This window comes from Panthera pardus, unplaced genomic scaffold (assembly GCF_024362965.1).
Source record: "Panthera pardus isolate Hobbes unplaced genomic scaffold, ASM2436296v1 HiC_scaffold_1, whole genome shotgun sequence".
Taxonomy (NCBI): Eukaryota; Metazoa; Chordata; class Mammalia; order Carnivora; family Felidae; genus Panthera; species Panthera pardus.
This window is the reverse complement of record NW_026526654.1, coordinates 20,564,505-20,590,040: the sequence shown is the minus strand read 5'-3', so window position 1 is coordinate 20,590,040 and position 25,536 is coordinate 20,564,505. Positions and strand designations below refer to the sequence as shown.

Below are 25,536 nucleotides of genomic sequence, written 5' to 3'. Positions count from 1 at the left end.
AAAATGTTACTGTCTGAATTTAATCAGCTCATTCCATCAAAAACTAAGTAACAATACGTATTCAATAAGAGTGGTTTTTTGCTTAACTATACTGGCATTAAAATTTAAAACTTAATAAAAAGAGTGGTATTGGGGGGAGAACTAAAAATAAGGAAAATAAAAGCTCTTTTGCACTTCAAGATGATACATGCTAAATGTGGCACTGAATTAAGAAAAACAAAAACAAAAACCTGAGCTCCCCTAAAATTAAAGCAATTTCTAGGAAGTCTTGCCTTAAATAGATATTTGAAGGAATTAATGCCTGTGGCACATTACACATACTTAAAAACAAAAAAAAACTATGTTAGAAAAGCTTCATGATCACATCCATATGTTTAGTTTTAATTTTTATCACATTTAGCTCTGAATAATTAAGAAGAAAAAAAAAACAATCTTAATCTTATTGTGAGTCCGACACAATCAAAGCCACATACACGTGATTCGTGATCACAGCTTGTATTCACAGCTTTCGTGTGTGTGGTATGGGTCTGGCAATTAGACTCAGACTGTGTTTTTTTCTAAAAATTATTCAGTGCTAGAGAGAGATCAATATTAAATCCTCCCAAAATCTACAAATCAGGATAATCAAAGGTCTATAGCTAACGAAATATCAAAATTCTAAGCTATGTAACATTTTGGCCTTATTTCATTGAGATTGACACTTGAAAGGAATTTTTGAGAGAATCTAGGAAGAAAACGGAGATTCCATTAACCCACATCATTTTCGTGACAGTTACAAAAAACATTTTAAGATATGGAAAGAACTATTTTCTCAAAATTGTAGAGCCATTTTCTGGAGGGAAAAAAAAAATCTCCCATGATTACTTTCATATCAAAGAACCGGTCATGGGGGAAATGCATTAATTTGACACATTTAGCAGCCTTTGAGCTTTTGAAGAACTCTGTGAAAGAATCCATGGTTACATCTGTCAGGTTGACAGTCTTCTTTCGTGACCTTTAAAAAAAAAAGTTAAGGAGAAATTGATCTTTCTAGTTCACAGTTGCTCAGTTACCTCTAAAGCTCTGTCGGGAAATAATCATCCCAGCTTTAAATTTATTATTTTTGAGGTAGAATAACCCAGTTACTAATGGAATCTCTAAATGGAGATATTTTGTGAATGGCCTTTTTTGTGAAATTTTCTGGTGGTCCTATGGGAATGTTTCCTAAACTATCCACGCTGGCTGTTTTAATACATTAACTACTCAATACTATCGTTTCTGCAACGTGTTTTAGAATCAGATCTTCTTAGGGATGCAAACAATGAACTATCTAAACAGAAGGCTGTTTGGTCAGGAATGGAACGAGTATGCACTTTATTGCTCACGCTCAGAGATTCATGATCCAGAATTCCCAATCGTCTCTACAGAGGCAAAGGGAAATCAGATGGTGTGCCCTTTAGGTTTTAATTACAATTCACCAAAACTCCCTGTTCTGTGCTTGACAGGTACTATCTATCTAGTTCCCGATGCTGGGATCACACATGGAAATTCATCTATCAAATCTCTGTGGGTCCTGAGTGTCATTCCTGGACCAAGTTCTCAGCAACATCAACAGTTAACTATTAATGGACAACATCCTTGGACTTCTTTGTGTTTCTAGGAGCCCTGGGTGGAAGCAGCCCAGAAACAGAAGAGATGCTAATCGCATTGTGTTCTTAAACGTGTTCAGTGAAGGAGTGCAGGTTTCCCTCTTGACCTCAGTGTCACTCCAAGAAAAAAATCCCTCCAGTTTTCTGTTCAGATAAAACTTCTGCTCCTCCTTCTCTCACCAAAAGTAGAGCAAGAAAGTGGGATTACTGCGAATGCCCAGTAACAGGCACATGCTCTATTGTCATCCCCTCCTCAACACAAAACAAGGAGCTTTGAGGAAAAACAAAGCTCTTCTCATCTCGCCTCCCCTCCCCCACTGTCCCTTTCTGCCCCTCACTTCCGCCTGCCTTCCTTCACTCCCACTTTTCTCATCCACCCCAACTTTCCCGCAGGTCCCAGCTTTCTCCACCTTCTTTTACTTTTCCTCATTCTCTTCCTCTCCCTCATCTCCTTTCAATAGCCTCCCCCCTCCTCTTCCTCCTTGTCTGCTGCTGGACTGGCTAGGCTTAGCCAGTACCGAGCTCTTATCTCCCTTCCTCTTCCTCTCAGAAAAATGGCAATGTTGGGGTACCTGGGTGGCTCAGTTGGTTAAGCATCCCATTTCGGCTCAGGTCATGATCTCCCGGTTTGTGGGTTCATGCCCTGCTTAGGACTCTGTGCTGACAGCTCGGAGCCTGGAGCCTGCTTCAGATTCTGTGTCTCCCTCTCTCTCTGCCCCTCCCCTGCTTGTGCTCTGTTTCTCTGTCTCTCTCTCTCACAAGAATAAACAAACATTAATTTTTTTTTTTTTGAAAAATGGCAGTGTTTACCCTCAGAGGTACTGCCAGTTGCCTCAGCCTCACAGGCAGAGCAACTCTGCAAGGTGCCTGTGCCACAGTTAGAAATAAAGACTAATCCATAAGGCATGTAAAGGTGGGTCTCCATTCTCATGGAAAACTTGCCCTCTTCCTTGGGACCCATTAATGGTCACACCATTGTAGGGATTTCTCCTTGGGACTTTTCCCCATACAGGCTGTGAATGTGTGGAGAACCAGAGTTCTGCAGCCACGCCAGGCCCAAGATGCATGCGCAACTGAGGGTCTGCTGGACGCAGAGCTTCTTGTCCACATTTGCTCAGCCCACAGCCCTTACCGAACAAGAGCCCACTGTGGTAGACTCGGTATTAATTGGATACATGATCAATACTGAATTTGATCAATGCATTTGTGTTTATGAAATGATAGCATGGATATGACAAGGAAAACAGATTTGGTAACTTTTGTTTTCATTGTGGTAAAATATACATAATATACAGTTCTCCATTTTAACTCCTTTAAAGTGGACTGTTCAGTGGCATTAAGGACATTCTCAGTGTTGTGCAGCCATCACCGTCATCTCCAAAACTTATCATCTTCCAAAATGAAACTCTGTATCCATTAAAGAACTCCCCATCCCCCTTCCATCCCCATTCTACTTCCTGTCTCTGAATTTGACTACTCTAAGTACCTCTTATAGGTAGAATCATACAGTATTTGTGCTTTTGTGTCTGGCTTATGTTACTGAGCATAATGAGAATCTTAAATTTTTGACATGGATGTTTGTTTTCTTGTTCTGTGTGAAAAAAGACACCTGTTGTAGGGGTCTCTTGCTTTGCCTTTTGGTTTTCTGATGGTCTGAGGAGGCAGAGATCTGCCCTGAAACAGCATGACACAAACTTTACCAAACTGGGCATAAATACAGACTTTTTCCTCCCTACCACTGCTTTAGGATAAAGTCTGCCCTTTATTCCATCTCCTCCCCTCTGTTTCTGGGGTTCCATGGCAAGGATAGGTTAAAAGGGAGTTCCCTCACTAGTCCCCCTCTTTGTACATGGCACCTCACAATGGCTGAAAGACTGGCCCACAGCCTCTGGGTTGCCCCATCAGTGCCCCCACAGTGGACCACAAACTGCTATCTTGTGTGTCTACTTTGGACACAAAAAACTATTTCTTCATTTCAGTACAAAATGGAGCACTTGATTCAGGTGCGATATAATTGCTTCATGAGAGTTTGCCCTGAAAATGTCTTCTCGGCTTTTCTGAAGTGGGCTGCACGCTTATTTGTATTAGCACCACATGCTAATCTCACGAATGGCCCTGTTCTGCCAATGGGAGAACAAATAGCTGTTCTTTTACTCTCGTGCCCGGGGAAAGCTCCCTCCTTCTCTGTACACTGTTGCCATAGTAACGGAAACAGTTCCTCAGAATAGGGAATCTTTCTGGGCAGTTGGGAACTTAGCAAAGTAAGAACGTAAGTAGGCCTCAGTTATTATAGATGCTTGCATAAATACCTATTAAGTCATAAGCATCGTTGAAATTCATAGGTGAATTTTACTGTCTTTTGTAGGGATGGGAAAATATAGGTTAAGGGGCTCTTATCCTCATTCTAGTTTCAAGCATTCTTCCGTAAGCATCAGAATTGGCATGTGAGGTCAGACCCGTGGGCCATGCAACACGTAACTCAGTTTTTCCCAATGTATGAACTTAGAAGAGGAATGATATAGCTCAATTATACTCCTCCAACCCTTCAAAGGATTGAAGATCCAGCCCCAAGTAGAAGAATCCATCAGGAATCTGTCATATACCTTGGATTTGTGCAGACTTTTCCGTAAGAATTTTTTATTTTACTTTATTATTTTTTTTTAAGTGAGCTCTGTGCCCAGTGTGGGGCTCAAACTCACAAGCCTGAGATCAAGAGTTGCATGCCCTGCTGACCAGCAAGACACCCAAGAAATTTTTATTTTTAACCTTGGTCAGCTCTTAGAGTCAAAATCCCTTTATTTCTTGTTTTCTTTTTTAAAATATTCTATTTTTTAGTAATCTCTACACTAACATGGGGCTTGAACTTACAACCCTGAGATCAAGAGCCTCACGGTCTACTGACTGAGCCAGCCAGGTGTCCTGAGTCAAAATCTCTTTAATTTTTTTTTTTTTTTTGAATGTTTATTTATTTTTGAAGGAGAGAGAGAGCATGAGCGGGGGAGGAGCAGAGAGAAAGGGAGACACAGAATCTAAAGCAGGCTCCAGGTTTTGAGCTGTCAGCACAGAGCCCAATGCGGGGCCTGAACTCAATCCGTGAGATCATGACCTGAGCCGGAGTCAGACATTTAACTGACTGAGGCACCCAGGTACCCCTCAAAATCTCTTTAAAAGAACTTAAAGGGCCGTATCATTTCTGCACAATATCCTAAATAAGAATTTATTGATGTATAATTTTTAAATGATGCCTTGTTTTCTTATTATTTCTTATATTTATGAACAAATGAAAATTTACCATAACTTAAAATTTTTGGAAGGAAATTTCTAAAGGGCACATAAAAGTTCTTTTTCTGAACTGAAGTTATCCAAACTTCAGTAATTACTGGAATCAGTTGCAGCATAAAATGCTTTAAAGTAGTATCTGAGTGGAGATGTAAAATTGGAAAGCAGTATGAGAGTTCCTTAAAAAAATTAAATATAGAATTAATATATGATCTAGCAATTCCACTTCTGGGTAAGTACCCAGAATCATTGAAGGCAGATACTCAAACAGATACTTGTGCACCAGTGTTCATAATAGCATTATTCACAGTAGTACAAAGGTAGAAATAACCCAAAGGTCCACCAACGGGTGAATAGATAAACAAAATGGTACCTCCATACAATGAACTATTATTCAGCCTTAAAAAGGAAGGAAATTCTGCCACGTGCTACAACATGGATGACCCTTGAGGACATTATGCTCTGAAATAAGGCAGACACAAAAAGGCAAATGTATGATTACATTTCTAGGAGGTACCCAGAGTAGTAAAATTCATGAAGACAGAACATAGAATGGTGGTCACCAGGGACTGGGGGAAGGGGAGTAGGGGAGTTAATGTCTAATGGGCATGGAGTTTCAGTTTGGAAAGATAAAATGTTCTGGAGATGGATGGTAGTGATGGCTGCACAATGTACTTCATGCCACTGAATTATATGCTTAAAAATGTTTAAAATGGTGACTCTGGTGTTTATATATTTTGCCTTAATAAAAAAAATTGACATGAGAGGAGTATAAAATGTTAGAATATAGGTCAGCTCCTGGTGGGGAATGCCAATCTTAAAGGATTAATACAATCCATAGACTGTTTCATCATTGTTCAAATAAGGTCATTATAAACTTTCCCCCATGGCTTTACATATCCAGTACCTTTCTTTCTTTTCTTAAGATTTTATTAAGTAATCTCTGCACCCACCATGGGGCTCAAACTCACAACCCTGAAATCAAGAGTCATATGCTCCAACCACTGAGCCAGTCAGGCGCCCCTCCAGTCCCTTTCCATGGCAGCCTTCACTCACAACATCACACCTCTTCTTCTTGAATGTCCAAAACCATGGTATAAAAAGTAAAAAGGGTTGTGCAGGAGCACATGGCAGGCTAGGCAGTCTGCTGCATTGCTGGTGGGAATAGAATTTAGTACCTTTTGGAAAGATAGTTTGGTGAAATCTGCAAAGAGCATTACAAGGGTCATGCCTGCTATCATTTTAGCCTTCTGAGGACAGAGGCTAATGGAAATATGTGGCCTTTTCTCCTTGAACGCTGGGTCCCCAGCCCACCACCCAGCTAGCCCCGAGTCTGTTCTTCCCTGCATTAGCTTACTTATCCTGAGTCCCTCTATATGCGACACACATTGCTGAGAGTACACATATAGGAGTGACACAGACCAGGTACCTGCTCACCAGGATCCTATGCACTGGAGTGTAGAGTTGTATGTGCCCAACAGTAGCTGGGGCTGACTTTGGCAGAAAAAGAATTTCTGAGAGGGGTGTGGGCAGGCTGGAGAGCCGAGCTTGGAAAACAGGCAGTGACAAACACCTGAGAACACAGCCAAAGTCAGGCCAAGATACCCTCTCCTGCTGCCCTCAGCTCTGACATCTCTGGCCCCACCATCCTTGGGCACTTGCTATGGCCACCTCCCTCCTTTGCCACTACCGGGATGGGAAAAGTCTTCCCTGTCCTCCATTTTGCCTCAGCCTCTCAAGGCTCCAGTGCCTGTCTGTAGCATCTCAGTGGCCACACTGTGCCATGCATGCTCACCCTTGCTTTTGAGCCCTTGGGTTGTCTACTCCTCATCCACCAAATAGGAAAGATGTTACTATATGGGATACCTGAAATGGAAAAATTCTGTTAGTTCTGTGGAAGAGACAATAAATAGGCAGTAAAAGAAAGACAATAAAAAGTCAACAGGCTGGGGCACCTGGGTGGCTCAGTCAGTTGAGCATCTGACTCTTGATTTCAGCTCAGGTCATGATCCCAGGGTTGTTGGAATTGAGCCCCGTGTCGAGTTCCACACTGAGCGTGGAGCCTGCTTAAGATTCTCTCTCTCCCTCTCTTTCTGCCTCTCCTCTGCTCACCTGCTGTCTTGTGCTCTCTCTCTCAAAATAAATCTAAAAAAAAAAAAAAGTCAACAGGCCAATAATTAATTCATTTCAAAAGGAGAAAGCCTGTGAAAGGAATAAACAGGAATATGGAGTTGAGAATCAGGAGTTTGATTTAGATAAAGGGGTTGGTGAAGCTTTTGCTGAGGAGGTAACATTTAGACTTGAAGGATGAGAAGGAAACATTCATGCTTGGATCCGGAAGAAGAACCTTCCAGAGAGGTGATAGCATGTGGGAAGGTTCTGAGACAGGCAGGAAAAGTATGGCTCAATCAGGGAACTGGGAACAGATCCCTGTGATGGAGGGTAGTAGCAGAGGGGGATGGGTGGGCTGGCAGCCAGGGGCTTGTTGGCCAGGGTAAGGTATTTAGGTTTTAATGTGAGAACCCCTGAATGCCATTAAAGGATTTGGAGCAGAGGACTATCACGATCGCATTAACATTTGTAAAGGTCCACCCTGACTGTGGTGTGGGGGAGGAGACTGGACAGGGGCAGGGAGGACCTGGGATGATGATGGGGTCTTGGGGCAAGATGGGGAGATACAGTGTGAAGGTGTGTGGAAGGCATGACTGGTTATGTAGGAATTGTTTTCGGGTTCTCCAGAGAAGCAGAGCCAATGGGATATATCTTTGATGTGTGTGTGTGTATAAGTTATACATGTATTATAAGGAATTGGCTCACGCATTTATGAAGGCTGACAAGTCCCAAGATCTGTAGTCAGCAAGTGGGAGGCCCAGGACGGCCAATGTTATAGTTGCAGTCTGAAGGCCAGCAGGCTTGAGACCCACGAAGAATTGATGTCTCAGTCTGAGTCCAAAGGCAGGAAAAGAAACTCATGTCCCAGCTGGAAGACAGTCAGGTAGGAGGAATTCCTTGTATTTGGATTGAGTGCCAGCCTTTTTGTTCTATTCAGACCTTAACTGATTGGCTAGGGCTCACCCACCTTAGGGAAAGCAGTGTTTTGCTCATTCTACCAATTCTGATGTTAATCTTGTACAGAAACAATTTCACAGACACACCCAGAATGTTTGGCCAAATATCTGGGCACCCATAGGCCTGTTAAATTGACACGTAAAATTAACCATCTTAGTATTATTAAAGTCCTATTATAAAGGCACTGGTAAACAGCTTGAATACATCATTGAATGTATGGTCAATACTGAGGTTGATCAGTACACTAAAATTTTTTGTTTGATAAATTTACTTGAATTTAACAAAATGATTTAGAATTAATTATGTGACCTAAGTTATTATTATCTTTATAATAATTGCTTTTTAACTTGGTTTTGAATTTAAGAAGTGATGTAATGACTTTTAAAAGTCCTGAATCAAGTTCTTATCTTCACTTGGTCAAGTCTCGACTGCCATTTAGATGATTCAAAGAGAGTATTAGATTCTGAACTTAAGGGATCAAAACATTTGTGTTTATGAAATGACAGTAGGGATGTGACAAGGGAAACACTCAGAAGTCCTTCGCCTTCCATGTTTCCAGCTGAGCCTGCCAGCCTGTGGTGCTTGCTGAGGGTCACCCACAGGTGAGGCAAAGTCATCTTAGATCCGGCTATCAGGGTCAAGGATAAGATGTGGAGTACTCAGAGAGGGTCTCTGGACCTTGGTCCCCATGTTTTGCCCAACATTGGCTTCAGAGAACTTCTGCTTGTGAAAAGAGATCTCTCCAGGCCTCATCCCTCATCCTGCTCTGCCCACCCAACATTCTGGATTTGGACACTTGCCTGCTTTATCGTTGTGCTTTTTCCAGGGATCTGACCCCCTAGTGATAACTAAAAGCAGATCTGGGGTTGAAAGCAGCATCCAGCCAACAGGCCCCAGTCCCTGACCTGTGTGTACTGACATAAACTCCTCCCTTCCCCAGGTCATCCATTGTCAACATTTTCTAACAAAATTTAAATATGATATAATAAAATCTAATTGCTATTTAAAAAACTCCAATTGCTGTATAAACACATTTCACGTAAATAAAAATACATTTGTTAAATAGGCCAACAGTGAGTTGGCCCAGCGTTTGTAAAACTGTCTGATCTACAGGGCTCTTCCTGGAATATGAGTTCATTATAACTTCAAAAGCAAAACAGCATGAGTTTGGACGCTTTGTTAGAGCACTGGTGGGCTCTCAGGAAACGAGAGGCTGGGTGACTGGTATTTGTTAACTTGGGATTCTGTCTGTACTACCTTCAATTTAGTCCTTCTTTTTCAAGATTTGGGAGTTTCCCTTCAGATCTAGTTTGTTGAGTGTTTTTATCATAAAAAAATTGTCAATTGCTTTTTTCTGCATCTGTTGAGATGATCATGTGATTTTTATGAAAACTGTAAATTCGAGTTAAATTGGCTCCAAGGAAGGGGAAATGTGACTCCTTGGAAAATACAGAGTGGATAAGATTTATCAGGATCCCTGGGGCGCCTGGGTGGCTCAATCAGTTAAGTGTCCGACTTTGGCTCAGGTCATGATCTTGCAGTTTGTGAGTTCTAGCCCTGTATCGGGCTCTCTGCTGACAGCTCAGAGCCTGGAGCCTGCCTCAGATTCTGTGTCTCCCTCTCTCTCTGGCCCTCCCCACTCCCTCTCAAAAATAAATAAACATTTAAAAAAAAAAAAAAAGATTCAGCAGGATACCTGGGTCCAAGTCAGGGGCACTGTAGCAAAACTCAACTGATGCAACCGTTTGGTTGCCTCAGGGGTCATGGGTCATGAGAAACTACTAAGTAGGAGTACAGTGTCGCTCGTCTTGGAGTACTGTTCCTCACTGCATTGCACTGAGGACGAGTAGAAGTTCCTAAAGAGTTGGAGGCCAGGCAGAATCTTCCCCCAGTTTCACCACTTGGACTCCCCCCATCAACCTCCTGGCCAGCAAACTGCGCTCAGCATCCAGAGTAGCTTTGAGTCCTTTTGGTGGTAGAGATTTTGTTTACTTTAAACCCCCATCCTCTCTCACTCCACTTCCTGGGAGCTCCAGATCCAGCCCCTCAAGCTATCGGAAATAAGAAAACTTCCTTCTCTGTTAACAAAGGCAAGCTTATCATTTCACTGTGGACTTGGTCCATACTTAGACTTCACACTTGGACTCTAATTTGAAGCTCCAAGTTGATCAGGGACTTCATGGCTGTTCACTTACCACCACCACCTTCAAGCCCCTGGAGGTGGTGACCACTGATTTAGTGGGTGGGGGATGGTGTAGAACATCATGGTTTCCAAGCAAAGAAAACCACAATGCCTCTCAGCAGTATCATTCCCAAGTCACTTGGGTATTGGGAAATCACACAGTTGGTACTCAACTCGTGGCCTAAATATGGTAGGATTCAATTCTGGCAACTGTTGAAGTCCAACAACCTTCAGTCCTTTCTAGGATCAGTAAGACACTTTGGTTGTACTTGCAAACCCTGCTGCAGAGGTTCCCTCTCTTGGCTGCACTTGGACTCTCCTTGGAAGCTTTCAAGAAACACTGATGCCTGAAACTCACTGTGAGGCTCTGATTTAATTGGGTTAGGGTGTGTGGACTGGGATTTTTTTCTTTTTCTAAGTTCCCCAGGTGATCATAATGTGCAGCCACAGTAGAGACCTCTGTACTAGCCATTAGCTACATAAAGAAACCACCAAGTTGGGTTCAGAAATAACATACCAAATTGCACATCTTAAAGTAGACATTGGCTTAGTTGATTATTACCATTATTTCAAATATTGTCAGCAGTTTGTGTGTTAATTTTCTTTTTAGAAACATTTTTCTTTAAATGTGGATTTTTGATGCATTTTCAGTTATGATCTTATTTTCATAGCATCTGCTTGTATATAATGGTAGCACATGACTCAAGAGAAATTTTTGTTGGAGCAAAATTTCCTGTATTAGGGCAGTGACTGCACATTGGAATCATGTGGCAATGGTCGTCCTCCAACTGGGCTGCATGTCAGAATCACGTAGGGAGCTTTTAGAGGTCCAAGAGCCAGGCTTTATCTCAGACCAATGATGCCAAATTTTCTGTGGCTGGAGCTTTAATGTCAGCATATTTGAAAGTTCCCCAGATGATTTCAAGTAGTTACTACCATGAGGGACAGGAAATTCTCACATGAGGACGGGTAAGAGACCAATAGTGCTGGTCTGCAGTCACACTCATGTAAGTGGCAAGGACTTAGCTCAAATATATGTATTTGAGAGACACTGGCCATATTACCAGTGAATTGAATTTGATTACACTGGGTGAGGTCCAGAACTTGACCATTTTTAAAAGGTCCCTGAGTGATGGCTATATTGAATTCCAGGTGGAAAACCCCTGTAGCATTAGGGATACCTCTAGTTATATTAGTGGCTAATAAAAGTGTATCAGGTGGAGGAGGAAAGGGGGAAAACCAGAACAAGGCCAGGAGGACCCCCTTTCAGCCAGAAGAACCCCTGGACCTGCTGAAGGATATATTACCCCAAAAAATGTCCTTCGTAGAGAGAACTCACCATAAGGCTACCAGATTTTTTCAATTCATCTTAAGCCCCTATTTTGCATATTGTTTGAATACATTTACATGTTGACTATCAAGAGGCCCTAACTCCAAATATGTAAGATAAAATAAAAGAAGTTAGCTCTTGTCACCTACTGCAATTATATTCATACTCAGTAGTCAGTGCTGAGCACAACTCAAGTAGGGAACAGATTTTGAAACAGCCAGAGATGGGGAAGGAGAGGACATACCAGCGGTACGGGGAGGAAGGAGGCTTGAGGACGGATGCCGAGATGGGCTTTGGCCACCTTCCCAGTGCCAGCCCCCTCCTGGATCTCAGAATCCATGATAGAACTTAAGCCCAGACCCCCTCTACACCTTTATTCTTTTCATTATTCCAAACAGTTTTGCTGCCTTTGATCTTTTTCCCTTGAGCTTCATTATGTACAGCCTTTAGCCTTCCTGAGCTGCTTGCAGGCCATCCTGTGGGTGATCTTCCCTGGACCTTCCGGGCATGTCCTTTTTCTTTTGTGGCACCTCCCCACAGTGCTCAGCACAATGTGAGTCAAGGCCACTGTGTACAGTTGTGTGGAGTATGCCCTGATCAGGGGCACTTACAGGGAGGCACGCATTGGGGCTGAGCTTTGACCTGTCTCCATGCACCGAAGCATGCTGCCTCGGGAGCAGAAGGCATCTTTTTACCCTTCCACCTGCTGGAAAGTGTGAGGAGGCACTTTTTTCATATTTGCACAAAGGAACCTGACGTGTGCTGGTGGAGGCCCAGTGCAGGTCCCTCAATGGGTGCTTACGAAGTGCTTACTGAAGGAGTGAATGAACAAACGAACAAATGAAGGAGCTCAGTGGAAGGCAGGATCGATAAGAGCCATCTAGGTCTAGGTTTATGTGGCCCTAAACTCAGATGTAAAAACTGTGTTTGTGGAAAGGATGGAATAAACACGGAGAAGCAGCAGCAGGCAGTGGGTTGGATTCAAGTTTCCAGGATGGCAAAGGAGAGAGGGAATAAAAATGACCTCCCACCTGTAATGACCACTAAAACGTGACTCTTCCACAAGAAGAATAAGGACAGTGTGTTTGCAAATCAGCCCTACATCCCCACCTCTGGATTGCCGACTGTTTTAGATGGTAAGGTAATGTGTGAGGCCCTTGCTGAACAGGGTGGAAGAGACCTCATCCTGCCCTTCCCTCAGCTCAAGGTCTAGTTGAGGGTGCTGGAGACAAGACTCTCCTGGTGCAGGGCTGTGCTGACCAGCATCACATATGGGTGACAAGCTTCAGATACTCATAGTAGCTGTAAGTGCATGATGCTTTACTGCTTGTGGTGAGTTCTCCCGTGTACGAGGTAGCTTGTATATTGCTTCTTGCTGATGAGGAAATTAACACTCGGAGTGACATGGCAGCTTGCTTCTCATCCCATCTTCTGAATGCCAATCACAGGATTGGGTTGAACCATATAAAATTACCATTTTTGTAGGTCAAAAATGGCATTTAGTCCCCAAGTTGCATTTGGTCCATCTTAACACTTTTTTGAGACTTTTCGAATGGTTTTATTGATTTTTTTAAGCCAGTTATAAAACTAATTTTTTTAAAAGGAGTGATGCTGTTTTTAGTAAATATGCAACATAGGAAAAAAGTGTGCAGAAGCAGAAAAATCTTAATCCCCAATTCTATAGTTCAGAGGCATCCCTAATAACATTTTAATGTATTTCCTTTCAGATATTTTTCTTTGCATTTTTTACAAAGTTGAGATGTTATTGCATATATAATGTTACATCTTCTGTTTAAAAATACAATAATTGGGGCACCTGGGTGGCTCAGCCAATTGAGCATCCAGCTTTAGCTCAGGTCGTGATCTCACAGTTCCTGGGTTGGAGCCCCGCTTTGGGTCCCCTACTGTCAGTGTGGAGCCCACTTTGGATCCTCTGTCACCCTTTCTCTCTGCCCCTCCCCTGTTCATGCTCTTTCTCAAAAATAAACAAACATTAAACAAACCAATAGTTATTGTAACATTAAATATTTTTATAAATATAATTCTTAACAATAGCAGCATATTCCATTGAATATACATACTATAATTCATCCGACTTTTAGGCCTGAAGGTTTTCAGTTTCTTAATATTGTACATATCTAGTCTTATTTCTAGTTACTTTCTTAAGATAGATTCCTGTCTATTAGTTCGGTCCAGCAGATACAGCAGGATATCATAGACTGGATGACATAAAAAACAGGACTTTATTTCTCACAGTTCTGGAGGCTAAGAAGTCCAAGATCAAAGCTCTGATAGATTTGGTGTCTGATGAGGACTTGCTTCCTTGTTGTTGGTTGTAGATGTCAGTCTTTTCGCTGTGTCCTCATGTGGCATCGGGGAAGGGAGCTCTCCGGGGCCTCTTTTCTAAGGGCAGAACCCTTAAGACTTAATCACCTCCCAAAGACCCCACCTCCAAATACACTGGGGATTAGATTTCAGCATACAAATTTGGGGGAGACACATTCAATCTATAAAAGTTTCCAAAAGGAATTTTGTCAAATAACTTGAAGTTACTGGCTCAAAAGGTAGGAAACTTTTAAAGTTTTTTGATTTGTATCATCAATTGCCTTTCCAGAAAGCTTTGTGCTACTTTGATTAACTTTGCCTTGATAGCAGAACCAGTCCTTAACTGGTTCTGGTTTCGTTATGAGTGATAAATCCGATAAGAGTTTAAAGAAGAGAGAGTTTATGTTTATTTATTTATATTTGAGAGAGAGAGAGAGAGAGTGAGCAGGGGAGGGGCAGAGAGAGAGGGAGAGAGAAAATCCCAGCAGGCTCCACACTGTTAGCATCGAGCCCAGTGCAGAGCTTGAATTCACGAACTGTGAGATCATGACCTGAGCCGAAACCAAGAGTTGGACGCTTAACTGACTGAGCCACTCAGGTATCCCTTAAAGAAGAGAGAGTTTAAAGAATAGTTAAGAAAGGCTCAAGGTTGGAGGGGACCTTGAACTGAACGTGAAGGATCCTTAATGTTCAAATAAACTGAGAAGGAAGATTTTTCCATCAGAAGCACAGCAGAAGCAAAGGTATTCTGGAAACAATGACTGCAGCATGTTGTACAGACAGTCATAATCTAAGTTTCCTAGGGTAGATACTTACTGAGTAGGAATAATGAGCTGTAAGTTGAGGAAAGGAATATCATCTGAGAGTGAACTTAATCATACAGGTAGTGAGGAGCTGTTGACAGTTTTTGAGCAGGGGAAGATATGAGCAAAACACTGTTTTAATGATTGTAAATACTATCCAAGAAACCAAAAACGTCATTAAGAGTGACAGGAGACTTTTTTTTAAGTTTCTTTATTTTTGAGAGAGAGAGAGAGAGTACAAGCAGGGGAAGGACAGAGAGAGAGGGAGAGAGAGAATCCAAAGCAGGCTCCACACTGTCAGCACAGAGCCTGATGAGGGGCTCAAACCGACAAAGTATGAGATCATAACCTGAGCCAAAGTCAGTCGCTTAACCGACTGAGCCACCCAGGTGCCCTGGCAGGAGATTTCTTAAGTGATCATCTGTTTTAAATTACACTTCAATGTGGTATACAATGGAATGTTAGCCATCAAAAAGAATAAAATCTTGCCATTTGCAATGATGTGGGTGGAGCTAGAGTGTGTTATGCTAAACGAAATCAGAGAAAGATAAATACCGTATGATTTCACTCATATGTGGAATTTAAGAAACAAACCGAGAACATATGGGAAGGTGGGGGGAAGAAGGAGGGGAGAGGGAAACAAATCATAAGAGACTCTTAATGATAGAGAAAAAAACAGGGTTGATGGAGGGAGGTGGGTGGGAGATGGGCTAGATGGGTGATGGGTACTAAGGAGGGCACTTGTGAGGAGCACTGGGTGTTGTATGTAAGTGATGATTCAATGAATTCTCCTGAAAAACCAATATTGCACCATTAACTAAAATATAAATAATTTTTTTAAATAAATAAAATCAGACTTCATATAAACATGTTAGGAATGATTTGCTCTAGAGCTTAGCATATGATGGTGGTATGATTTACAGCATGAGCTATGTCTGGGAGCTCAGTCTTGAGATTCAAATAGTGTAGCTTGGGGGCGCCTGGGTGGCTCAGTTCGTTAAGCATCTGACTTCAGCTCAGGTCATGATCTCACGGTTCTTGGTTCCAGCCCCACATCAGGCTGTGTGCTGACAGCTTGGAGCCTGGAGCCTGCCTCAGATTCTGTGTCTCCCTCTCTCTCTGCCTTTCCCCTACTCATGCTCTGTCTCTCTGTCTCACAAGAATGAAAAAATGTTAAAAAAAAAAAATTCAAATAGTGTAGCTTGGAGACCACAGTGGCTGAATCCAAAATGGCAGTCAGAAGCTATTTCCTATGAAGGAAATCTCAGTTTTCATGAAATGAAAGTCAGTTGCCAATGGGACAGAGAAGTCCAGATATTTACTCTGTCAGGTGAAGTGAGAGGTATAGGAAGGACCCATGAAGCTCTTTCCACTAGAGCCGTTCTCATCCTCTCTTTGGGTTTTACACGTGTGGTTACAACAAATTATGGTGAAAAGTAATTTTGACTCCCCCCCCCCCCGCCCCCAAGCATTTCCTGGTAAATAAAATTTCATCTCCTTTAAGTGTGTTTTTACAAATTTTAAGGAAATGAATATGTTGCAACTTTTAGTTTCCAGTGTGAATAAGTAAAATGTGATTGTTACTGTTACATAGTTATATTTTCTCCCTTTTTAAAAGATAAACCAGGGGCCCTTGGGTGGCTCAGTCAGTTGAGTGTCTAACTCTTGATTTCCACTCAGATCATGATTCCAGGGTCATGGAATTAAGCCCCACATCAGGCTCTTCACTGAGCCTTAAGCTTGCTTGAGATTCTCCCTCTCTACCTCTGCCCCTCTCCCCAACTTGCGCACGCTCTCTCTCTCTCTCTCTCTCTCTCTCTCAAAAAAAAAAAAAAAAAAAAAAGAAGCTAGATATTTTCAGTCAATGCAAAATGATGACAGTTCAGTTGTTCTTCAGTTAACTGGCCATAATATATTTTTGTTCATTATATGTTTTATATTAGATAAAGTGTCTTTGTAAGACATGTACACTTTTAAAATCCATCTGTATCTCACCATACCTCACACAGTATAGTGCTTTTGCTATGGAAAAATAAGACTAAGACTCAAGTTTTCTAGTGTATTAAGATTGGCCACAAGAAGGAATTGGGGGTCACACATAGAATCGATTGGCCAAAGAGTGAATGATTTTTCTTGAGATTCATTGTCACAAGGCAAAGTAATCATGACAGAATATTACAGCTTTGTAAAATACAGATGGCATTAACTTAGGATAAGTACAGCTGACACGTTTTCGGAAAGGATGATGCAGTTTACTCAGGGCAGAGTAAAACAGGGCATTTCTGACTTGCTGTGGCTTTAACCTTAACTGGGTGCTTCATGACATATAGCTTGTCTATTATGGGGAGGACTGACTTCATGAATGTATGACCTGCACCGTCACACATGGCTCTGTGCTTAGAAGGGTCTGGTGCTTGGTTTGATGTTCTTCTGTCACCACCTAAAATTCTTAATAAATTTTGAACAAGGGTCTACATTTTCATTTTACTCTGGGACCAACAAGTTATGTAGCTCGTCCTGAATGTGAAAACTGATTTCACCTTCCTTTACCACATATTATGGGCCAAACCATAGCACCTAATTATGGATCAGGATAGGAGCGAGGGCTGCAGTGAGCCAAACAAGCTTCTGGCCAACAACTCTTATTTCCACAGGAGGCTAAACTGAGTGCAGTAGGGAATGGAAAGAGAGAGAGAGCAGAGGTCAGAAGCAGGCAGGGGCTACTGATATCCAGACCTAGTTTTCTCATTAAGAACAACAGCATTCTCTATGCCCACCACCACACCTGCCAGGCTCTCGCTAAGCACTTCATGTGCCTTATTTCCTTTCACTGAAGCCTCTCAATAGTCTGCAAAATTAGTATCGTTTTTATAGATGAAGCACCTGAAGTTTTCAGTGATGAAGTTGGCCACCATTCCAGAGCTAGTAATGATCTTTTCTCATTCGTTATCTATTCTGCTCACTTAAGAAGTGGCCAGCCATCCTTGTCTGTTGTTAACATTGAACTTGAATCACTTCTTTGCCTACTTTAGACTCACTGGCAGAGAGAGGGCCATACACTAATGCTTAACATAGGTTGTTTATTTTCTGTTTTTAGTTTCATATAATTGAAGATAGTAATGTTATTTGGGACCTTCTGGATATAAATTTCCTTTCTTTTTGTCCATGGGTACTATCTAGAAAATATACTAATATTGGAAGTGTTTTTCCAAGATGAAATTGGTACACACTTCTTTTCTCTGAAGATTGTCTCAATAAACAGTGCTATATATTTTTTAAACTTCAGCCAAAATGACATTTTGTTTCTTGGTTATTTCTGTTGTTGTTCTCCTAGTTGTGCTGTGTGATTGTGATCTGCTGAAATTAGCTTATCACGTTTTCGGTTTTAATTTTGCATTAAAATAAGGTTTTGCAAAAATTCGTAAATAGATCCTATTTTAGACTAACACCAATTATGTCTGTCTCCTGCAGGAAACCACTTCTGGCAGCTGATGTACCCAGGCTTGGATACAGTTCCTCCTCCAATCACAAGTACATTCCCCGGAGAGCAGTGCTCTATGTACCTGGAAATGATGAAAAGAAAATAAAGAAGATTCCCTCCTTGAATGTAGATTGTGCGGTGCTCGACTGTGAGGATGGTGTTGCTATGAACAAAAAGGTAATAGCATGATTTTTCCTTAAGATGGGAAAAAGCAATGGATTGCAATTTGGTGCTGTCTTGGTAGCATTGCTCATTAGTTGGAAAGATTCTACCATACTCACCTTTTGCTCTTTACTAATATATTCTTGATCAAGCCCTCATAGGGGTTTTGAATGTGTCTCTTTTCTCCAAGACAAAGGAAGAACCCAACCAGTGTATACCTTCAGTATATGTGACTATGTGTATATATTGATAAAGAGATAGACACTGAATCCATTGTGGCTATGATATTTACCAGTTTGGGTAAATTATTTAATCTGAAATTTGTGTTGTAAATTTTTAGAGCAGTAAGACACAATGTGGAATTCATGTCTTTTTAATATTGAGTAATGGCCTTATCGCTTCTGGGATAAGTGCCAAGAAAATAAAAGATAGTCTTCTATGAATAAGTCACCATTTTCCCTACTTAATTTAAGGGAAGCTACACACAGAACCTTAGGGTTGCAGCTTTAGGCTGATTTCCTCATGGCCTGACCACAGAACTGAGCCTTAAAATATATCCAGTTGTAAACAGGTACAAAAGGTTCTTACTGGGTGGTAGCAGAGTGGGTGCTTTTTGCTTCATTTGGTTTACTTAACTTTATTTTCCAGCTTTTTATAATGAACATGGATTTATTCAGTAATTAGGTGAAATAATTAGGTGTAAATCATTGTAACAATAATTTATGTTTGGAACTTTTTAAGTTAAAAACATGTTTTTACTTGACCTTTGTCTGTCCCTAGACAGTGAGGCTGTCTGGGAATAGATTGTGGGGCTCGGGGACAGAGGGAGTTGGCCATCTGGATTCATGCCTATCTGGATACTTTCTTGTCTTAAATGATCTGAAATAGCATGGCCGTACTGTACAACTTTCTTGATTAATTGCCCTCCTTGGAGATTCTAGCAAATATTTGCCTTAATTAAAAAAAAAAAAAAGAAGAAGTTAATTTCTAGCATCTTCCTAATGGTCAAAGCAAGACTTTCCAAGTATTTGGAAAAGGATTAGAACGAGCGTGTGGAATCTAAAGCGTCTCCTCAACATCTTTGGCATGCCCCAAGGAAAATACAATTAATCTTCTTTCTCCCAGAGATTAAGGTAAATAGGCCTTTTCTTGAAGGATATAATGTGCTTCCAGTATGCTCCCTTCCAAAACTCATGTAGTGCACTCTAAGATTAGATACTAAATTGTAATTTCAGTTCTGTGTGACCCAGGGCAATTCACTTTACTTCTTTGCCTCCATTTCTTATCTATACTGTGGGATGACAAAATCTTCTTTTGTCAGGGACAGGGATTATTATGAGGAAGAAGTTTGATAAAATGCCTGGGAGTAGCTTGATTTCCTATAGGAAATAGATTAGATAAATCCTGTAGTAATCATGATTAGAGGGGAATTTATTTTAGCATGTAGCACAGTGAGCCATTAGGTGCCCTGATAAACTTCTAATTATAGTCTTCACAAATCTTGAGGCTATCTTCCCGTATCCACCGGAGGATGTTTCCTTCCACCCAGATAAGTTTGAAATATGGTCCATTATTGCCTCACATTTTCTTACTGTTCACTGGTGTTCTCAAGCTCATCCTTGTACCCAGAGCCACTTCTTAGGAGGAAACTAAGGGAAGGGGAGGGAAGAATTCATGATGAGTGAGACGTGCCCGCCATCTTTGCGTCTGTATCCAGACAGTGTCTTCATCAGGACGCTTCAGTTCTCTTAATGCAGTTAAACTTTCCATTAATTGCTAGACACACTGTTTTATGCATGCTGAGCTTGGGAGTCAGTTGAATTTCCCTTTCTTACCACAGAAAGTTCTGGCGAACCAGGCTAGTGCTTGTAAAAAATGTTTTCTTAAACTCTCTGTCCAGGACTTAATTTTATCTCATATATGTTATTTCCTAGCTTTTTGGATTTTGATTTTATTATCCATCATTAATAGCATTTGAGAATTTGACAGGCATTTAACAAGTTTCTGATGGAAATGTTGAAGAGGTTGGAGCCAAGTGTTGAACAAGCATGCAACTAGAAGCTTCTGATCATGTTTTATTTATTTATATAGTGCTGACTGACATCCAAGCACTGTTCTAAGGGCTTTAGTTTCATAAACAACCCAGTGAGGTGCTACTGTTATACTCCTTCTACAGATAAGGAAACTGAGGCATGGAGAGGTCAGTTTCATGGATCAATACTGTGAATATGGTCATTCAATCACCCAACTTTCCTAAAATCCAATCTTTTCATGAGGATATTATGAGAGATTTTTATCTAATGCTGTTTCAAAATGAAGATACCATCCCAATTTACCGGCCTAGAAATACCTTCTCCCCCTGAACCTTGCCAGAAAAATGAGGTTAAGTAGATGAGACTTGATCTTGAAGAACCTGTATCAGTACCTAGTTGTTACCGTCTTCTTTTTGAAGTGCTGGAGATAGAAAAGTAGTTAATAGCCTGCTTAAGATTCTCTCTATCCCTCTCCCTCTGACCCTCCCTTACTCTCTTTCTCTTTCAAAAAAAATTCATTTCAGATATTCTTTTTTAATTTTGTTCTAATTATAGTTTTGCTAAAGTCAACTGTTACTGTCTAATCAATATTTTTCCAGTATTAGAACTTAGTTGCTTCATTTTATATCTCAATTTATTTCTTTTTTATTAATAGGCTAATTCAATATTTCATTTGATTGACACTGTGGAGTATGGGCTTGTAATGAAAACAATAAGAGTTCTACAGAGCAGTTTATAAGTGTATAATACCTTCCAGCAGGCTCTAATCCTGTCCTGCTAATCCAATTTGTGTTTAAGTAGCTCCTTCATGTCAAGGATGGCACTACCAGCTCACCTTCCCAAGTATGGATGACGAAAAGACTGTCTCCACACCCCTCTTATCTTTTTCTTTTCATTGTTAAATGCATGAGGAGATATAGGACTGCATAAGCCACTGCTTGCTGGGACACAGTGAAAATAAGCCAAGTAAGGCACAAATTTCTGGTGAATCTCCATGACACTTGGGCAACACCAAGAAAGTAGGAGTGGAATAAAGAGAGACAGGATTCCAGGACTGCTATTTTAGTTGAGTAAATATTTAAGGAAATATTTAAATATATTTAATATGTAAGTTTAAATATGTAAATTTAGATACTCAATACTCAGGCACTGTGACAAGGAGAGGAACCAAGATGACTGCATGATCCCCAACATGGAGGACTCAAAGACTGGTGGTGAGACACGCAAAATGTAAATAATTATAATCTAACCAGATAGGTCTATAAGAACATATATTTTTTATTACCATTTGGCTCTAAGTATTTTTTTTAATGTTTATTTATTTTGAGAGAGAGAGACAAAGAGTACACACATGTGCAGTGGAGGGAGGGGCCGAGAGGGAGAGAGAGAATCCTAAGTGGGTCCATGCTGTCAGCACAGAGGCTGACTTGGGGCTCAATCCCACGAACCCTGGGATCATGACTTGAGCCGAAACCAAGAGTTGGACACTTAAATGACTGAGCCCCAGGTTCTAAGTACTTTTTAATTTGCATTTTGATCTCTTGCTTGAGCCAGGAGATACTAAAGAGTGCTTCCCAAACTCCCTGTGGTGAAGAACCAATTTGGTTATTTTTATTTGTTGTTGTTACTTTATTTCATTTTTAAGCATTTGTAATCTATTGCAGATGGATACTTTTATAAAATACAAAAAAAATGAATTTCTAGAAAAATTAAATGTTGCTTGGGTGTCATAGCATTGTCAAGTACTATGGAAGTTTCTAAATTCGTACCCCCCCCCCCCCCCCATTTCATACTTACCTCCTAGTGTCATGGTCATGATCAGAGTTTGTGGACCCAGAGTGGTCTGCAAACCACCGTTTGAGTAGCAGGGACTAAGAATTTTTAAATTTTCAAGCATATGAGAGATTTCTTATTTATTCTTCTATTGCTTACCTCTATTGCATGATGATTAGAGAAGGTGATTTGAATGGTGCTGATTTTTAAAAATTTGTTGAGTTCTGGGGTGCCTGGGTGGTTCACTTGGTTAAGCGTCTGACTCGGGTTTAGCTCAGGTCGTGATCTCATGATTCATGATTTCAAGCCCTGAGTCAAGCTGTCAGCACAGAGCCTACTTGCAATTCTCTCTCTCCCTCTTTCTTTCTGCCCCTCCCCTGCTCACTCTCTCTGTCTCTCTAAGAAAGGAAGGAAGGAAGGAAGAAATTTGTTGAGTTCTGCTTTACATGAGCCATTTTTGTAACTGTTCCATGTGTGCTTAAGAAGAATGTGTTGTTTCTGTTTAGTAGACTAGAGTTCTATATATTTTTCCATTAGACCAAACTTGTTAATTATGTTGTTCAAATGTCCAAATCTTTACTGACTTTTATGTGCTTGATATATCAATAAGTGAGAAGCTAGTTGAAATTTAGCCTCCAGTAGAGAATTTACCAGTCTCCCCCTATAGTTCTATCAATTTTTGCTGCTGGTAGTTTGAGCCTATGTTATTGGGTATATAAAAATAAGAATTATTATATCTTCCTTTTATATTGAATCATTTATAATTATGCACTGACCTTCTTTATCCTCTAAAATGCTTTTGCTTCAAAGTTTCTGTGGTCTGGGGCACCTAGCCAGTCAAGCAACCCACTCTTGATTTTGGCCCAGGTCATGGCTCATGGTTGTGAGATTGGGCCCTGGGTCCACTTTGCACTGAGAGTATGGAGACTGCTCAGGATTCTCTCTCTCCTTTTCTCTCTGCCCCTCCCCCACTTGCACGGGCTTGTGTGCACATGCTCTCTCTCTCTCCTCTCTTTCTCTCAAAATAAATAAACATTAAAAATAAATAACGTTTCTTGGTCTGATATGAATACACCATGTTTCTTTTGGTTAGCATCTGCCCAGTGTATTGTTTTTAGCCTTTTGCTTTCAACCTTTCCATATCGTTATGTTTTAAATATGTCTCCTATTGTTTTTAAAATTTTTATACCCATGTGGACAATCTGTGTCTTCTAACTGGAACATTAATCGACTTATTTTGTTTTTTTTTTTTTTAAGTAATCACTACACCCAACACAGGGCTCAAAGTCTCATGACCCCAAGATTAAGAGTCACATACTCTTCCAACTGAGCCAACCATGCGCCCCTTCACTTATGTTTAATGTAGTTACTGATAAATTTAGATTTATTATTTTTTTAACGTTTATTTATTTTTGAGACAGAGACAGAGAATGAATGGGGGAGGGTCAGAGAGAGGGAGACACAGAATCTGAAACGGGCTCCAGGCTCTGAGCTGTCAGCACAGAGCCCGACACGGGGCTCAAACTCACGGACCACGAGATTATGACCTGAGCCAAAGTCGGCCGCCCAGCTGACTGAGCCACCCAGGCGCCCCAATAAATTTAGATTTAAATATACCATTACTTTGTGCCCTATTTTTCTCACTTATTTATTTTCTCATCTTTTCTGCCTTTTAAAGATAATTTTACTTTTTTGGTTTGTTTTCTTACTCCATGTTCTTCTTTTCATTTAGAACTTATGACTGTATTTCTAACTTTTATTGGTTACTCTTGAAATTTTACCAGGGTACTTAATGAAGCCTAAAATTTACCTGTTAATTCTTGTTCCTGGACAACACAAGAATTTTAGAGAACTTTAAATTCAGTCATCTCCTTTACAATTGATGTTATTTTTGCTTAGTATTTCAATTATATCTTTCTAATCGCACAAATTTCATATTATTACTATCATTATTTTATATATACAATTTTTATTTAGATTATTAACCTATATGCATTTTTTTAATGTTTATTCATTTTTGAGAGAGAGAGTGTGCATATGCATGTGCACATGAGCAGGGGAGGGGCAGAGAGGGGGGACAGAGGATCTGAAGTGAGCTCTGCACTGACAACATAGAGTCCAATGTGGGGCTTGAACTCACCAACCAGGAAATCATGACCTGAGCGAAGTCAGATGCTTAATCGACTGAGCCACCCAGGCACCCTGAGGTTAACCTGTGTGTATATATTATCACTTCTTTACCTCTCTCATTATTCCTTCTTTTACATCTCAGACCTTCTTTCCAGGTCATCTTTCTTTCTCCTGATGTGCCCCCTTCAGAATTTCCCTATAGCAAAGGTTTGTTGATGGTGAACTCACGGTTTTTATTTATTTGAAAATGTCTTTGTTGTTTGGCTAAATAGAGAAATCTAGATTGACAGTTATTTTCTCTCAGAACTTTGAAGATATTATTTCATTATCTTCTCATTTCTATTGTTGCTATTGGGAATGCCACTGCCAGTCTAAAAACAAGGTTACTTGCCTCTTCTTCTTTGGCTGCTTTTTTTTTCTTTTTAATGTTTATTAATTTTTGAGAGGGAGACAGAGCACGAGCAGGAAGGGGCAGAGAGAGAGGGAGACCCAGAATCCGAAGCAGGCTCCAGGCTCTGAGCTGTCGGCACAGAGCCCAACGCGGGGCTCAAACTCCCGAGCCGTGAGATCATGACCTGAGCTGAAGTCAGACACTCAACCGACTGAGTCACCCAGGTGCCCCTTCTTTGGCTGCTTTTAAGATCTTCTTGTCTTTGGTGTACTGAAGTTTACTAAAATAATGATGAGATGTTGGCTTATTCCTCCTTCCCTTCTTTCTCCTTTTCCTTCCTTTACTAAGTATAAGTTGTTTTTCCTATGTTTACAGATTCATGTCTTTTATCAGTTCTATAAAATTTCCACCGTTAACAATTCAGATGGTGCTTCTATTCCAGTCTTTCTATTCTTTCCTTCAGAGATGCCAAGTAGACCTATTTAAGAGCTTTTCATTCTATCCTCCTTGTTTCTTAGTGTCTTTTCACATTTTCTGTCTTCGTATCTGTCTATGCTACACTGCTGGTTAGTTCTTCATATCTTACCAACACTACTAATTCTCTTCAGTGTGTTTTATCTATTTTATGTATCCTCTGAGTTTTTAATTTTAATTGTTATATTTTTCATATCTAGAAGTTCTATTTGATTTTTTTTCATACCTACTTGGTATATTCTGAATCTATTTCAATTATTTTGCCTTTAAATCACTTTTTGTTGTTCACTGATTCATACTCATGATATGAACCCATCCATATTGATAGGAATTATTCTTGGGAATCCTAACGGCCTAGAGTGGGAAAGTTTTCCTTCAAGGATAATTTGTGTTTGCTTTTGCTGGGAGTCAGGGATATTACTGATTTGAAGCCTCAATTTGTTCTCCCCCACTTTACAGTGATTTCAGACTTAGTA

The 25,536-nt window shown here is 40.6% G+C and overlaps 1 protein-coding gene across 8 annotated transcripts in view; it reads left to right on the top strand.

Annotated features, from left to right (window-relative positions):
• The window catches only part of CLYBL (citramalyl-CoA lyase), a 261,270-nt gene that overhangs the window by 126,809 nt on the left and 108,925 nt on the right, over window positions 1–25,536 (top strand). For all 8 annotated transcript variants that reach the window (XM_019443994.2, XM_019443995.2, XM_019443993.2 and 5 more), the window contains exon 2: window positions 18,088–18,274. In XM_019443994.2, the coding sequence (XP_019299539.1) occupies window positions 18,088–18,274 (187 nt within the window). The remainder of the gene's footprint in view (window positions 1–18,087; window positions 18,275–25,536) is intronic.